This window comes from Electrophorus electricus, chromosome 1 (genome assembly GCF_041902795.1).
Source record: "Electrophorus electricus isolate QZ-2024a chromosome 1, ASM4190279v1, whole genome shotgun sequence".
NCBI lineage: Eukaryota > Metazoa > Chordata > Actinopteri > Gymnotiformes > Gymnotidae > Electrophorus > Electrophorus electricus.
The window spans coordinates 21,168,606-21,185,293 of record NC_137497.1 but is presented as its reverse complement, the minus strand read 5'-3'; the positions used below and the strand labels follow the sequence as shown (position 1 = coordinate 21,185,293).

The window sequence follows — 16,688 nt, the reverse complement described above, 5'->3', positions numbered from 1 at the left end:
ATGGAAGAGAGTGGACACAGCAGACAGAGACAGAGGAGCCAGCTTTGTCCACTCTCACTGTAGCCCCACAGGTATGCTGTAGTGTCAGCTGTGTCCACTTTCACTGTAGCCCCACAGATCTGCTGTAGTGTCGGGTGCGTCCACTATCACTGTAGCCCCACAGGTCTGCTGTAGTGTCGGCTGTGTCTACTCTCATTGTAGCCCCACTGCTCTGCTGTAGTGAAGAGAAGTGAGAAGTGAGTCGAAGTTCTGATCCAACTGAAACAACATGTGAACGGTCCTCTTCTCCCCAGTATTTTACTGCACACATACAGTCCATGAAGGACAAACTCCAGGGACACATTTCATGTCAACAGCAGACATAAGATAGTTGCCTTACACATACTTAACTGACTGATTGGGTCTGAGTCACACACACACCTGACTGACTGATGGGGTCCCTGACTCAGCTATTGAGCCTCCGGGATTCTCGGTGCACCACAAAGACAGAACTCAGGACCTCACTGGGTAAAGCAAAGGCAGAGGAGAATGTTTCATGATCAGTGACTCATAGTGTGATCACTAACCATCCATTATTTAGTCACCTGTCTTAGGTTGCTAATGAATGTTATTTGTCATGTTTTTGTCCATTTTGTCTTTGATGAAGACACAGTAGTGTTGAAATGTTGCTGTGTTTGTAAAATTAAAAGGCTGAAAATGTATCAGTGTGTTCCAGACCTTCCAATCTCTTCTTTACATTGTTTTTAGCAGTTCAGATCTTTTAATTCATCATCCTCTGACTGAACTACATTATTTACTGTAGTTACTCGTTTACAGACTATCTGGCTGTGGTCTCAATGAAGAGTCTTGCAAATCTCTCACATCAGTTCTACAAACAGAAAACTCACTGAGAGAGCTGGAGATGAATAATAATGACCTGCAGAATTCAGGAGTGGAGCAGCTCTGTGCTGGACTGAAGAGTTCACAGTGTAAACTGGAGATTCTCAGGTGAGTTTCTGTGACTATTTTTGAATGTAAATAAAGAGCCATTTTAAAAAGGTCAGTGTCAACTCCATTATAGTACAGTATTAAACAAACATTGCCAGGCAAGGCAATGCATGGAAGTTTACACTTTTATATTATAAAGTTCTCTTTTTAAATATTTCTAAATATAGTTTTTTTGTTGAAACCTCACTGCATTTTATTAAATGACCACACTGTGGAGACAAAGAGTTACATCTGTGATGCATGAGCAGATTTTCAAGTCTATAAGAGAAATATAACATTGTAAACAGAAGACCAAGATGAGTCCTTGTCCACATGTACAGGTGTATTTATTACAATGCTGCTTCAACTAGGCACTTTGGTATTTTGTCCACAAGCTGCATCTTTGGTCACCTGAGAGCAGAAATTTTGCAAAATGTCTTACAGGATGAATATATTCAGAAACTCCAACAACAGTGTTGTAAAATGAAGTGTTCTAATGTAAGATTTTCACTGAGTGATTTTATCTAGTTTATGTATAGAAACACTGTAAACATCAGTCATTCTAATCTCTCTGCAAATAAAAGCCCTTAAAGTCTTAATGAAAACATTTAAAGCTGAACCATTGAGGTTCTAGACACATTACAGGACACTTTTACAATCAAACATGATTCCCTTGTGTTTTTGGGTGGGAGACCCTGTTCTCATTATGATTTACACCGTGTGTTCAAGACATGTTGAGATGAGCTGAACTGACAGCCGTGATGGAGGAAAGAACACAACAAGTTAATATTTATTCAATAGACCTGAAAGGTTTATTGGTTATTCCTTAAAATAAATCTGTGATCTCTCTCCACAGGTGTTTTTATGAAACATGTAGCTGGCACAGTAATCAATAATCAGGAGATTAGGAGGAGAGAAGGAGTGAGGTGTGTGTGTGTGTGTGTGTGTGTGTGTGTGTGTGTGTGTGTGTGTGTGTGTGTGTGTGTGTGTGTGTGTGTCTGTGTGTGTGTGTGTGTGTGTGTGTGTGTGTGTATGTGTGTGTGTCACACTGGGTGCCTGATGTACTGTAACAAAGCTAATGAGGCCAATGTTAGCTTCCTTAAATATAAGGAACTCGCTAGAATATAAAATACTCCTGCTTGTTCGTTTACAGTTAGTATAGAGAGACAGAAAACAACCAGGATGAAGAGAAAGAGTAATGCTATTGCCATGGCAACCTTCTTTAGTAAGAAGACAGCAGGAGAGAGAAAAGACAGAAGAACTTGATTGTGAAAGTGTCCAGGAGGAGGACATGGAAGAGAGTGGACACAGCAAACAGAGACAGAGGAGCCAGCTGTGTCCACTCTCACTGTAGCCCCACAGCTCTGCTGTAGTGTCAGCTGGGTCCACTCTCACTGTAGCCCCACAGGTCTGCTGTAGTGTCAGCTGTGTCCACTCTCACTGTGACCCCACAGGTCTGCTGTAGTGTCAGCTGTGTCCACTCTCACTGTAGCCCCACAGGTCTGCTGTAGTGTCAGCTGTGTCCACTCTCACTGTAGCTCCACAGCTCTGCTGACTTGTTTAGTTTTTTTTTTTGTGTGTTAATGTAAATGACTGATTTTAGTGAATAAATTAGTTGTGTGAAGTAGCGATATTGTGTGTCAGACATTTCTGCATGCATAATTCATCATTTGATACTACATAATTCAGATACACTGAGAATTATAACCACACATAGAAATATAACCACACATAGAATTATAATCACATGTAGAATTATAACCAAATGTAGCAATATAACTACATGTAGATATATAACCACACATAGAATTATAACCAGAATTAGAATTTTTTGGAATCTTGAAATGCAACCTTTTTCGAGGGGATGAATCAAAGAACTGAAGATACTTGTAAGTGATATAAAATATTAAGTGCTGGACAGAAATGAAACCTTTCTCAGGTAATAATATTTATGTTTATGTAACCCACACCCTTGATTTATTGGTGAAGATTTATTCAAATTGTAATCTGATGGGTTAATGAATGACTCCTTGACTGACCTCATGTGAATGTCATAATCTGATAAGGAATTAAACAGTATATAGTTTATTATACACTATAATAGTGGTTTTACCACTGTATTAACTTGTGTACCCTGAAATTCCTCTGTGCTGTAAGGCCATGTTAGTGTGTCACCACAAGAGAGAGACAGACAGATATATTATTTGTGTGTGTGAAAGAGACAGAACTATTATCTGTGTGTTTGTGTGTGTGTGTGTGTGTGTGTGTGTGTGTGAGAGAGAGAAACAGAACTGTGTGTGAGAGAGAGGCAGAACTATTATTTGTGTGTGTGAAACAGAGAGAGAGAGACAGACAGATCTATTATTTGTGTGTGTGAGAGAGACAGAACTGACTGACTGATGGGGTCTGCCTCACACACACCTGACTGACTGATGGGGTCCCTGACTCAGCTATTAAGCCTCCAGGATTCTCGGTGCACCACACAGACAGAACTCAGGACCTCACTGGGAAAAGCAAAGGCAGAGGAGAATGTTTCATGATCAGTGACTCATAGTGTGAGCACAGGAATGTAAACACTTGTAAAAGATTCTGCTCTCTGCATTCTGTCCATTCCTCCATAATCACTAATGCAGTGTTCATCCCACCATCATTACTACTGCAGTGTTCATACACTAATATTCACTACTGCAATGTTCATTCCTCCATAAGCAATACTGCAGTGTTCATTATTCCATAGTCACTACTGCAGTGTTTATTTCTCAAATACTACAGTGATTATTCCGCCATAATCAATGCTGTGGTGTTTATTCCTCCATAATCACTACTGCAATGTTCATTCCTCCAATAATCACCATTGCAGTGTTTATTCCTCCATAATAAATACTACAGTGATTTATTCCTCTAAAATCACTACTGTAGTGTTCATGCCAACATAATCAATACTGCAGTGTTCATTATTCCATAAACACTACTGCAGTATTTATTTCTCCATGATAAACACTACAGTGATTCTTCCACCATAATCAATACTGTGGTGTTTATTCCTCCATAATCACTACTGCAATGTTCATTCCAACATAATCATTACTGCAGTGTTTATTCCTCCATAATCACTACTGCAGTGTTTATTCCTCCATAATCAATACTGCAGTGTTTATTCCTCCATAATCATTACTGCAGTGTTTATTCCTCCATAATCAATACTGCAGTGTATATTCCTCCATAATCACTACTCTGCATGTCTTCCAACAATATTTTCTATTTGTATATTAGTGTGTTTGTATTTGTGAAACATTGAATGAGATCTATGTTGTTCTGTTTCCTGTTATGGTGTTAGGGGTGGGATATTTTGATATTTGGACTCTGATTATGGTAACTGCCATTCATTGACTTATGAACCAACCATCCATTATTTGGTCACCTGTCTTAGGTTGCTAATGAATGTTATTTGTCATGTCTTTGTCCATTTTGTCTTTGATGAAGACACAGTAATGTTGAAATGTTGCTGTGTTTGTAAAATTAAAAGGCTGAAAATGTATCAGTGTGTTCCAGACCTTTCAAGCTCTTCTTTACATTTCTATTAGCAGTTCAGATCTTTTAATTCATCATCCTCTGACTGAACTACATTATTTACTGTATTTACTCTTTTACAGACTATCTGGCTGTGGTCTCAATGAAGAGTCTTGCAAATCTCTCACATCAGTTCTACAAACAGAAAACTCACTGAGAGAGCTGGAGATAAATAATAATGACCTGCAGAATTCAGGAGTGGAGCAGCTCTGTGCTGGACTGAAGAATTCACACTGTAAACTGGAGATTCTCAGGTGAGTTTCTCTGACTATTTTTGAATGTAAATAATGAGTAATTTTAAAAAGGTCAGTGTCAACTCCCTTATAGTAGAGTATTAAACAAACATTGCCAGGCAAGGCAATGCAAGGAAATTTACACTTTTTATTATATTATAAAGTTCTCTTCTTTAAATATTTCTAAATATAATTTTCTATTGAAACCTCACTGCATTTCATTAAATGACCACACTGGGGAGACAAAGAGTTACATTTGTGATGCATGAACAGATATTCAAGCCTAAAAGAGAAATTTAACATTGTAAAGAGGAGATACAGATGAGTCCTTGTCCACATGTACAGGTGTATTTATTAAAATGCTGCTTCAACTAGGCGCTTTGGCATTTTGTCCACAAGCTGCACTTTTGGTCACCTGAGAGCAGAAATTTTGCAAAATGTCTTACAGGATGAATATATTCAGAAATTCCGACAGCTGTGTTGTAAAGTGAAGTGTTCTAATCTAAGATTTTCACTGAGTGACTTTATGTAGTTTATGTATGGAAACACTGTAAACATCAGTCATTCTAATCTCTCTGCAAATAAAAGCCCTTAAAATCTTAATTAAAACATTTAAAGCTGAACCATTGAGGTTCTTGACACATTACTGGACACTTTTACAATCACACACGATTCCCTTGCGTTTATGGTTGGGAGACCCTGTTCTCATTATGACTTACACCATGTGTTCAACACATGTTGAGATGAGCTGAACTGACAGCCGTGCTGGAGGAAAGAACACAACAAGTTAATATTCATTCAATAGAACTGAAAAGTTTATTGGTTATTCCTTAAGATAAACCTGTGATCTCTCTCCACGGGTGTTTTTATGAAACATGTAGCCGGCTAATTTTAGTAACCTTAAGCTTGCCAAGTTACAGTATATTGTTGGTTACTACACCTAGATACCTCACGCTAACATCATATTAGCTTGTTGGCTGCTAATTTTTTCATCAAGCCAGAGACATCAAACAGAAATAGAACAGTGATGGTAGAAGACATGGAGTCAGCAGAGAGAGAAACTAATCAGACAGCTGACAGTAAACTCAGGACATCTGAACACAGTAGTGAGGAACAATGTTCAGCACTGGACGAGCGAACCTGTGGACTTAATTACAAGAGAGAAAGAAAGACACACAAGACACAGTAATCAGTAATCAGGAGATTAGGAGAAGTAGAATTATAACCAAATGTAGCAATATAACTACACGTAGAAATATAACCACACACAGAATTATAACCACTTGTAGAATTATAACCACACACAGAATTTTTGGAATCTTGAAATACAACCTTTTTCGAGGGGATGAATCAAAGAATGGAAGATACTTGTAAGTGATATAAAATATTAAGTGCTGGACAGAAATGAAACCTTTAAACATATTTATGTTTATGTAACCCACACCCAGTAAATCACTGGTGATGATTCATTCAAATTGTAATCTTATGGGTTAATTAATGATTTCCTGCCTGACCTCATGTGAATGTCATAATCTGATAAGGAATTAAACAGTATGTAGTTTATTACACACTATAATAGTGGTTTTACCACTGTATTAACTTGTGTACCCTGAAATTCCACTGTGCTGTAAGGCCATTTTAGTGTTTCACCACAAGATGTTCACTGGTCCCATCTGTCCCCCCAGTAAATATGTTCTTCAAGCCTCAACTGGACATTTGGTGCTAAAATTATTTCCCAGCCAGTAAATCAGACCTCACACTGTTTAGTTCAGGACCAATATGATTACTGTTTATACACAGTAAACCAGAGCTCACACTGTTTACTTCAGGACCAATAATAACTACTGTTTATACACAGTAAATCAGACCTCACACTGTTTAGTTCAGGGCCAATATGACTACTGTTTATACACAGTAAACCAGACCTCACACTGTTTAGTTCACGGCCAATATGACTACTGTATATACACAGTAAACCAGACCTCACACTGTTTAGTTCACGGCCAATATGACTACTGTTTATACACAGTAAACCAGACCTCACACTGTTTAGTTCACGGCCAATATGACTACTGTATATACACAGTAAACTAGACCTCACACTGTTTAGTTCACGGCCAATATGACTACTGTATATACACAGTAAACCAGACCTCACACTGTTTAGTTCACGGCCAATATGACTACTGTTTATACACAGTAAACCAGACCTCACACTGTTTAGTTCACGGCCAATATGACTACTGTTTATACACAGTAAACCAGACCTCAGACTGTTTAGTTCACGGCCAATATGACTACTGTATATACACAGTAAACCAGACCTCACACTGTTTAGTTCACGGCCAATATGACTACTGTATATACACAGTAAACCAGACCTCACACTGTTTAGTTCACGGCCAATATGACTACTGTATATACACAGTAAACCAGACCTCACACTGTTTAGTTCAGGGCCAATATGACTACTGTTTGAAATCTTATTTATTACACAAATTGACAAGTATGTTTCATTTACTGTTTATAATGCTTCACCTCGATTGAAACGTGTGTGTGTGTGTGAGGGAGAGACAGAACTATTATTTGTGTGTGTGTGTGTGTGTGTGTGTGTGTGTGTGTGTGTGTGTGTGTGTGTGTGTGTGTGAGAGAGAGAGAGGGAGAGAACTTTTATCTGTGTGTGTGCGTGAGAGCGAGAGAACTATTATTTGTATGTGTGTGTGTGAGAGAGAGAGAGAGAAACACAACTATTATCTGTGTGTGTGTGTTTGTGTGTATGAGAGAGAAATAGAGAGAGACAGAGAGAGAGACAGATCTATTATTTGTAAGTGTGAGACAGAACTATTATCTGTGAGTTTGTGTGTGTGTGTGAAATAGAGAGAAGAGAGAGACAGACAGATCTATTTGTGTGTGTGAGAGAGGCAGAACTATTATCTGTGTGTGACCCCCACTGATGGAATGTGCTCCTCACTGGACCCCTTGCTGTGCTCCTTGTCTTTGTGCTTCCTCCATACAGGAGAACAAACACTGACCACAGAAAATACTTAAAACCACAAGATGTCTGGAGGGCTCAGAAGTTCAGAAACAAGAGTGAAGGTGTTTTGCAGGGAAAAGATATAAAATACAAATAGTGGGAGAGTCAAGGCACTGTTCTGTTAAAAAAAAAAAAAAGGAAAAAATGTATAAAATTCTTATTTAATGCATTGTTCATAGCAACACTCTAATACAATGGTTATGCAACAGTTTTAATATGTTACACATTAATGTGTCCAAGCTACATCCCACACAATATAGTAACATGGCTGTCTTTAGGGTTCACAAATTATGAAGAAAATCATCAGTTTTATCTTACAGTGTTTGGAGTGTTGGAGGCAGCCATCTTCAGTTGCTGGTTATTTCAGCCGCAGATGATTAGAGAGAGATACCAACCTTTATACATCTGTTATGTACCAGTGTAGCGGGAGAGACCACAACAGACACTTTATTCTGAGCACAAACCACTATTACTAAAAAGTAACAGAGATCTACAAACATGCCGTCTGACTCTATGGGGAGTATAAACCAGAATAAAAACCAAACCCAACACATGCTCCACCCCAACCCTGTCTTCATTAAACAAACCAGAAGAGGGAAAAGAAAATACAGTAGTAGATGTAACAAGTTCAAATCCACTGAGTGAATGTACAGTAATCTTCTACACCGACGATATTTTATGTTGATACACACAGCCACACAATAGACTACACTACCCAACACTGGCACAAATGACCTCGGGGAGTTGTACTAGGACAGATCCAACTCTGGAAACTGAAGGTACAAATCTGTGTTCTATTAGCATGCCTGTGTTCAGTCTGTCTATTAAATCTAATCAGGCTGCAGTTATGGAGTGTTTGTAGTTTCACTGTAACTGTAGTGTGGTAGCAGCAGGGTGTGTTTGGGTGTGTGTAGGGCACCAGAATGGTCAGAAACAGTGTAACACCATTATATGTAGTGAAGATAATGTTCATAATATTTTTCTCAACTAAAACTGGGAGCACACAAAACAGCAGAAAACAGTTTAGTCTAGAAATACAGTAATAACCTTGTGATTGTTGCCCTTGTGTTTTTAGGTCTAAGTTGACGTATTAAAAAATGTCAAAAGGTACAATAAAAACACTCCACACATTTTTTAAATTGTACCATTTGAAAAAAAAATAAAGGTAGTAATAACATGAATATCCAAGAAGTACTTGTGTCCAGCAACAGGAATGAGTGACAAGTTTCTCAATTTGAGTGACAGTAATTTTATCCAATCATATATGTGGTAGGACGGCCGGGGCGGTAGAATATTGAATGACGTCATTACAGTGGCCAATAGCATCAGAGGAGCTGTTTTAACTTACTGAGGTGAAGAGAACTGTAGTGGATCATGAAAATGACAGAAAATCTCAAACTGGAATTGGAGGATATTTGCTACTATGGTGATTTCCAAGAGAAAAGAAAAATACCAGAAAGGGACAGACAAAAAGTAAAAGTAGATGGACTAAGACAGACAGACAAAGCCTGTGTGAGTTTTTCACTGAATCTCTGATCGTCATTCATGGCTAACAGCTAACTAGGTAATGTTAGCAAAGAAAGTCTAGCTATGTTGATTTGTTTAGTTGTTTACTGTTCAGCACAGATATCTGACCAGCTAACAGTCTCAATCAATTTGACCAAACCGTCAATAAGCAAGATTGGACTTCTTGTCTTTGCAACAATCAAGTTACAGTCTTTAGGAGAAATGCGGTTGGATCTTCACGTAGTTGCGAGCAGGAGGGAGGAGGGTGAGGGTGTGACGGGAGATTTGACGCGGATGTGATTTATAACATCTGGTGTTCATGAAGTACAGCTGTGTATTAATCAGTCATGTCCCCTACATCAGTTTAAACACATTTAAAGCTTGTAGCTAGGTTACAGGTGGTTACTAGGTTACAGGTGGTAACTAGGTTACAACCGCGATCACGCTATCGCGCTTTAGCAATTCACAGTCAAGTCATTCGCGCTTTAAATTTAATGCGCCTATATGCGTGATTTTACGGTATTTCGCTGCTCAGCGCAATCTAACTCTTCCTAAGCAAAGAAACAGACTTGCGTATTTTTAAGAGCTTTGATGGACATGCACGTTTACTACATTTAAAAGTACAAAATACAGTTTACTTGATTGAACTAGTTTAATTGCATAATTAGATTAAATACAATTGGTAATATATTTACACAGCTTAATAAGCATTGTGGAAAATGCTTTTTTCTACATAATGTTTCTCAGAAGGTTATTATAGCTCTTGACTGCCAGCTGAAACAGAGGTTATCACTAGTGAAATGTAGCAAATGTGCAGGGCAGGAGAACTCCAGGGCTGAAATATTCCACTGCCAATTGAATGGTGGCCCTTGGCCATCACCAGATCATTAATAAATCTATATTGAAGTTTTACATATTTTTCTGAATTTTAACAAAATGCAAAAACAGTTCCACTACCACATGTGAGTAGGACCCCTTGACTATTAGCAGAGTAAGTTTGGACACTCACTGTACAATGTCTTCATAAATCCATATTAAAGTCAAACTACCTTTAGGCAAAATAATGCACTCATTTTATATAGACTGAATTTGCAGAGTATCAGCAGAGTAAGTTTGGACAGATTTCACTCTACTATTTTTCATAAACTCCTATTAAAATAATAATACCTTTGGGTGAATTCATGTACTCATTTCATTCAGGTTAATTTTGGATATCTATTTCTCAGAAATGTCCCATAAAGCCAAGACAGTTCCATGACCACATAAGAGTACATTTATATTTACTTTTACAGCATTTGGCAGATGCTTTTATCCAGAGCAACTTAGAAAAGTGCTTTGTCATTTCCTCATAGAACAGATCCTAGCCAGTAAAGTAGGTTAGAGTGCAAGATACCAATGAACTAGAATACTGTTGAAATACAGGGGTCAATGCTAATGTCTAGAAGTACAAAATACATTTAAGCTCTATAACAGACAATCAGTGCAATAAACAATAAGTACTAGAGTTAGTCAACACAGGAGCAGTCAACATCAGAGTAATAAACAAGTACTAGAGTTAGTCAACATAGGAGCAGTCAGAGTAGTAAACAATAAGTACTAGAGTTAGTCAACATAGGAGCAGTCAACATCAGTAATAAACAAGTACTAGAGTTAGTCAACATAGGAGCAGTCAACATCAGAGTAATAAACAACACCCTACAATAAGTACTAGAGTTTCAGTTAGTCAACATAGGAGCAGGATCAGTGGTCATTTAAATATTCCACAAACAGATGGATCTTCAGTCTGTGTTTGAAGACTGCAAGGGACTCTGCTGTCCAGACAGCACGCGGAAGTTTAATAATCCCATATTAAAGTCATACTACCATTAGGGGAATTCATGTACTCATTTACAATATGCTGATTTTGGATATCTATTTCTCAGAGATATTCCCATAATGACAAAATAATTCCACTATACTATATACTATGGAGTATGTTGTGATATCTGTTGTATCTACTGTAGGGTATATTGTAATATTGTATCTACTGTAGAGTACATTGTGATATCTGTTGTATTTACTGTAGGGTATATTGTAATATTTGTATCTACTGTAGGGTACATTGTAATATTTGTTCTATCTACTGTAGAGTATATTGTAATGTCTGTTGTATCTACTGTAGGGTATATTGTGATATCTGTTGTATCTACTGTAGGGTATATTGTAATGTCTGTTGTATCTTCTTGCGGTCTAGCTATCTGTAATCTTGAGGAAAACACTTGTGAAAATCTGGCATCAGCGTTGCAACTTCCAAAAAAAAGTATGCATCGCTTAGGATTCTTAGACTTTATCTCTGAGTCACAGGTCCAGAAATGTGACAGTGTTATTACTCCTGTTATCACAGCCAGATGTAGAATTCTGCCAAGGTTTTACTGGCATCATCTCATACAGTCTGACATGTAACAGTCTTGTAAGACCACTGAAATCACACAGTGTAAGGTCAGCTTTAGGGTTCTTCTGATGTAGGTTAATAGTGCACTAGAGTTCTGAAAGGCTGAATAAAAATAAGAGCTAAAATAAACACAGACAGCAGCGATCTGGAGAAGAGTGAATAAAGCCGTCTGCCATGGAGGACGCCATCTTGGAGATGAGAGTGGAGGAACCTCCAACTACAGTTACCAGCCTCTCTAGCTGCCCCATGCAGGCTGGTCTGGAAGTGCATCTCACTCTCTGTCTCTCTCTACCTGTTTCCCTCCTTTCTGCAGACTGTCTGGTTGTTTGGTCACAGAGGAAGGCTGTTCTTCTCTGGCTTCAGCTCTGAGGTCAAACCCCTCCCACCTGAAAGAACTGGACCTGACGTACAACCACCCAGGAGAGTCAGGAGTGAAGCTGCTCTCTGTTAGACTGGAGGATCCCCACTGCAGACTGGACACGCTCAGGTATGGAACGTTAGTGTGTGCATGCGTATGTGGGTTTGTTTGTGTGTGCTTATGTGTATGTGTGTGTGTGCGCGTGTGTGTTTCTGTGTGTGTTTATGAAAGAGTGAGAATGAGAAAATACTGAAAACTGAGTCTTCCATTCCTGAGTAGTGCAGTTCCCATATCATACTGTGGTGGCTGGTGAGTTCACTCTCCATCATTCTCCTGTAGGAACGATTGAGTTTTAGTTGACATGCTACATTTCCTCAGCCTCCTCAGGAAGTACAGATGCTGTTCTGTCAGGAGTTTATAAACTCTGTTCCATTTTTTGAGGTTAGTTGTAATTCATTTAAGAACCACAGGGTGTCAGTAGCAGCGAGTCAGTTCATGTGTGTAGCGATCGTAGAGTGAGAGAATACAACTCCCAAGAGTTCTAGTTATTGTAGTTATTATAGATATTGTAGTTATTATAGCCGTGCTAATGCAGTTGTCTGCGTACATATCATACCTTTTGAAAACATTGTGGTTGTGTGTAGTTTATTGTATTGTTATTTGTAATCACAGATTATTATTTGGTGGATAATGTTATTCTCTGTGAAGTTTGCTGCATTGTGTTTTGTGTATATCGGTACTTGTTGGGGCTGGCTTGTTGTTGATTTGTCTTTCATGTGATTCAGTTTCACATTTCCTCCTGTTGTCAATAAAACTGTGAACAAGAGCTGAACATTTTCAGAGTTCTGATGTCAGGAGAGTGTTAACCTGCAGGTCATGCTGTGTATCGTACATAAACATAGGACACTGCAGATACTGTTGGGATTTCTTTATGATGTGAGGTGTGTTGTAGGTCCAGGTGAGGTCCGCACTGGTGTGGGGTGTGTTGTAGGTCCAGGTGAGGTCCTCAATGATGTGTTGTGTGTGTTGTAGGTCCAGGTGAGGTCCTCAATGATGCGTTGTGTGTGTTGTATTTCCAGGTGAGGTCCTCACTGATGTAGGGTGTGTGTTGTAGGTCCACGTGATGTCCTCACTGATGTGAACTCCAGGAAGGTGAAGGAGTCCACCTCCATCTCTCCTGTCTGTAGTCGTGTGTGCTGCTGCTTCTCCTTCCTCCTTGGGTCAACAATCATCTTCTTGGTCTTGTCTGCATTCAGGGAGCGATTGTCGTCATGACACCATGTCACCATGTCTGTCACCTCCCTCCTGTATGCTGTCTCATCCAGTGACCAGTCAAACCAGTTTGATGATGCTGGTGTTATACTGGGCGGCCACACCGTCCTGGGGGGTCCCAGTGTTCAGTCCTTGTGCTGGATGTACATTGCCAGTTCTGACTGACTGATTCTGTCTGTTAGAAAGTTCAGCCCCATTTACAGAAGGAGGGTGTGAGTCCAGTGGTGAGTGTTTCAGTCAGTTTGGTTGGGGTGACTGTTGACTGCTGAGCTGTAATCAGTGAACAGCACTGGAACATAACTGTCCATGTCCTCCAGATGTGTGAGAGACGTGTGGATGTCAGTGCTGACAGTGTCCTCAGTGCACTGAGAGAGGGAGAGAGAGAGAGAGACAGAACAATTGTGTGTGAGAGAGAACGACAGAACTATTATCTGTGTGTGAGAGAAAGAGACAGAACAATTATCTGTGTGCGAGACCGAGAGAGACAGAAGTATTATCTGTGTGTGTGTGTGTGTGTGAGAGAGAGAGCGACAGAACTATTATCTGTGCAAGTGAGAGAGAGAGAGACAGAACTATTATCTGTGTGAGAGAGAGAGACAGAACTATTATCTGTGAGAGAGAGAGAGACAGAACTATTATCTGTGTGAGAGAGAGAGACAGAACTATTATCTGTGTGAGAGAGAGAGACAGAACTATTATCTCTGTGTGGGACAGAGAGAGAGAGAGTGACAACTGTTGTGTGTGAGAGAGAGAGAGAGAGAGAACTATTCTGTGTGTGAGACAGAGAGAGACAAATATTATCTGTGCGAGTGAGAGAGAGACAGAACTATTATCTGTGAGACCGAGAGAGAGAGAGAGAGAGACAGAACTATTATCTGTGAGACCGAGAGAGAGAGAGAGAGACTATTATCTGTATGTGAGACAGAGAGAGAGAGAGAACTATTATCTGTGTGTGTGTGAGAGAGAGATAGCGAGAGAGAGAGAGAACTGTTATCTGTGTGAGACAGAGAGAGCGACAGAACTATTATCTGTGTGTGAGAGAGAGAGAAACAGAACTATTCTGTGTGAGACAGAGAGAGAGAAACAGAACTATTCTGTGTGAGAGAGAGAGAGAGACAGAACTATTATCTGTGTGTGAGAGAGAGAGACAGAACTATTATCTGTGTGAGAGAGAGAGAGACAGAACTATTACCTGTGTGTGAGACAGAACTAATAACTGTGTGCAAGAGAGAAAGAGCGACAGAACTATTATCTGTGTTAGACAGAGACAGAACTATTATCTGTGCGTGAGAGAGAGAGACAGAACTATTATCTGTGTAAGACAGAGAGAGAACTGATAACTGTGTGAGAGAGACAGAACTATTATCTGTGTGAGAGAGAATAGACAGAGAGAGACAGAACCATTATCTATGTCAGAGACAAAACTATTATCTGTTTGTGTGTGTGAGAGAGAGAGAAACAGAACTATTATCTGTGTGAGAGAGAGAAACAAATATTATCTGTGCGAGTGAGAGAGAGACAGAACTATTATCTGTGTGTGAGAGAGAGAGAGAGAGAGAGAGAGAGAGAAACAGAACTATTATCTGTGTGAGAGAGAGAAAAATATTATCTGTGTGAGAGAGAAAAATATTATCTGTGTGAGAGAGAGAAACAAATATCTGTGCGAGTGAGAGAGAGAACTATTATCTGTGAGACTGAGAGAGAGAGACAATTATTATCTGTATGTGAGAGAGAGAGAGAGAGAACCATTATGTGTGTGTGTGTGTGTGTGTGTGTGTGTGTGTGTGTGTGTGTGAGTGAGAGATAGCGAGAGAGAGAGAGAGAGAGACAACTGTTATCTGTGTGAGACAGAGAGAGCGACAGAACTATTATCTGTATGAGAGAGAGAGAACTATTATCTGTGTGTGAGAGAGAGAGAAACAGAACTATTCTGTGTGAGAGAGAGAAAGAGAGATAGAACTATTATCTGTGTGAGACCGAGAGAGAGAGACAGAAATATTATCCGTGTGAAAAAGAGAGAGAGACATAACTATTATTTGTGCGAGTGAGAGAAATAGTGACAGAATTATCTGTGTGTGTGAGAGAGAACTATTATCTGTGTGTGTGTGTTTCTTTAGGGTGGAGTACGCAGGGGAGATCAGAATCAAACCAGGACTAAGAAAATGTAAGAAGTAAATGTGTACACACACGCATGCACACAGTATTTGTGATCTCTCCTCTAATGTGTCTTCTTGTGTGCAGATGCGTGTGATCTCACACTGGACCCAAACACATCACACACACGTCTCTCTCTGTCTGAGGGGAACAGAAAGGTGACGTGTGTGGAGGAGCAGCAGTCGTATCCTGATCATCCAGAGAGATTTGATTACTGGTATCAGGTTGTCTGTAGAGAGAGTCTGACTGGACGCTGTTACTGGGAGGTTGAGTGGAGTGGGGGAGGGGCTGGTATATCAGTGACATATAAAGGAATCAGGAGGAAAGGACGCAGTTATGACTGTTGGTTTGGATGTAATATAAAGTCCTGGAAGCTGAGCTGCTCTGATAACCGATACACTGTCTGGCACAATAATAAGAGAACTGCCATCTCTGCCCCCTCCAGCTCCAACAGAGTAGGAGTGTATCTGGACTGGCCCGCCGGCACTCTGTCCTTCTACAGCGTCTCCTCTCACACACACACCCTCACGCACTTACACACACTCCACTCCACATTCACTGAGCCCCTCTATGCAGCGTTTTGGGTTTATTATAACTCCTCAGTGTGTGTGTGAGAGCTAGAATAGCCTCCTGTGTCCTGGAGGAACACCTGAGTCTGCAGGGAAACACAACTGGTGAACATCATAATACATACATGCCTGCTGAGTATAAAATACACACACAGACACTATACCCTTGTGTCACACACACACACACACACACACACACACACACACACACACACACACACACACACACACACACACACACACACACACACACACACACACACACACACACACACACACACACACACACACACATATACACACACACACACACACACACACACACACACACACACACACACACACACACTACACTACACTACACTACACTACACTTCTCTCACATATACACGCTACACACCTCTGTCATACACTATACCTCTCACTCACACAGTACATCTCTCTGTAACACACAATACACTTCTTTCACACAAACACATACACAATCCACCTCTCCCTCTCACACGCACACTGTCTTTCACACACAAACATGCACTCTACACGTCTCTCACACACACACACAATATACCTGTCTCTCTCACACACACACACACAC

General features: G+C 39.9%; 1 protein-coding gene across 1 annotated transcript; it reads left to right on the top strand.

Annotated features, from left to right (window-relative positions):
• Positions 1 to 13,385: 13,385 nt before the first annotated feature.
• On the top strand, positions 13,386 to 16,434 carry LOC145651282 (stonustoxin subunit beta-like). Its single transcript, XM_081697283.1, has 3 exons — positions 13,386 to 13,504; positions 15,386 to 15,534; positions 15,612 to 16,434. Exons 1-3 carry the CDS (start codon positions 13,386 to 13,388, stop codon positions 16,136 to 16,138), a joined length of 795 nt encoding a protein of 264 aa, XP_081553409.1. The 3' UTR covers positions 16,139 to 16,434.
• The last annotated feature ends 254 nt before the right edge of the window (positions 16,435 to 16,688 follow it).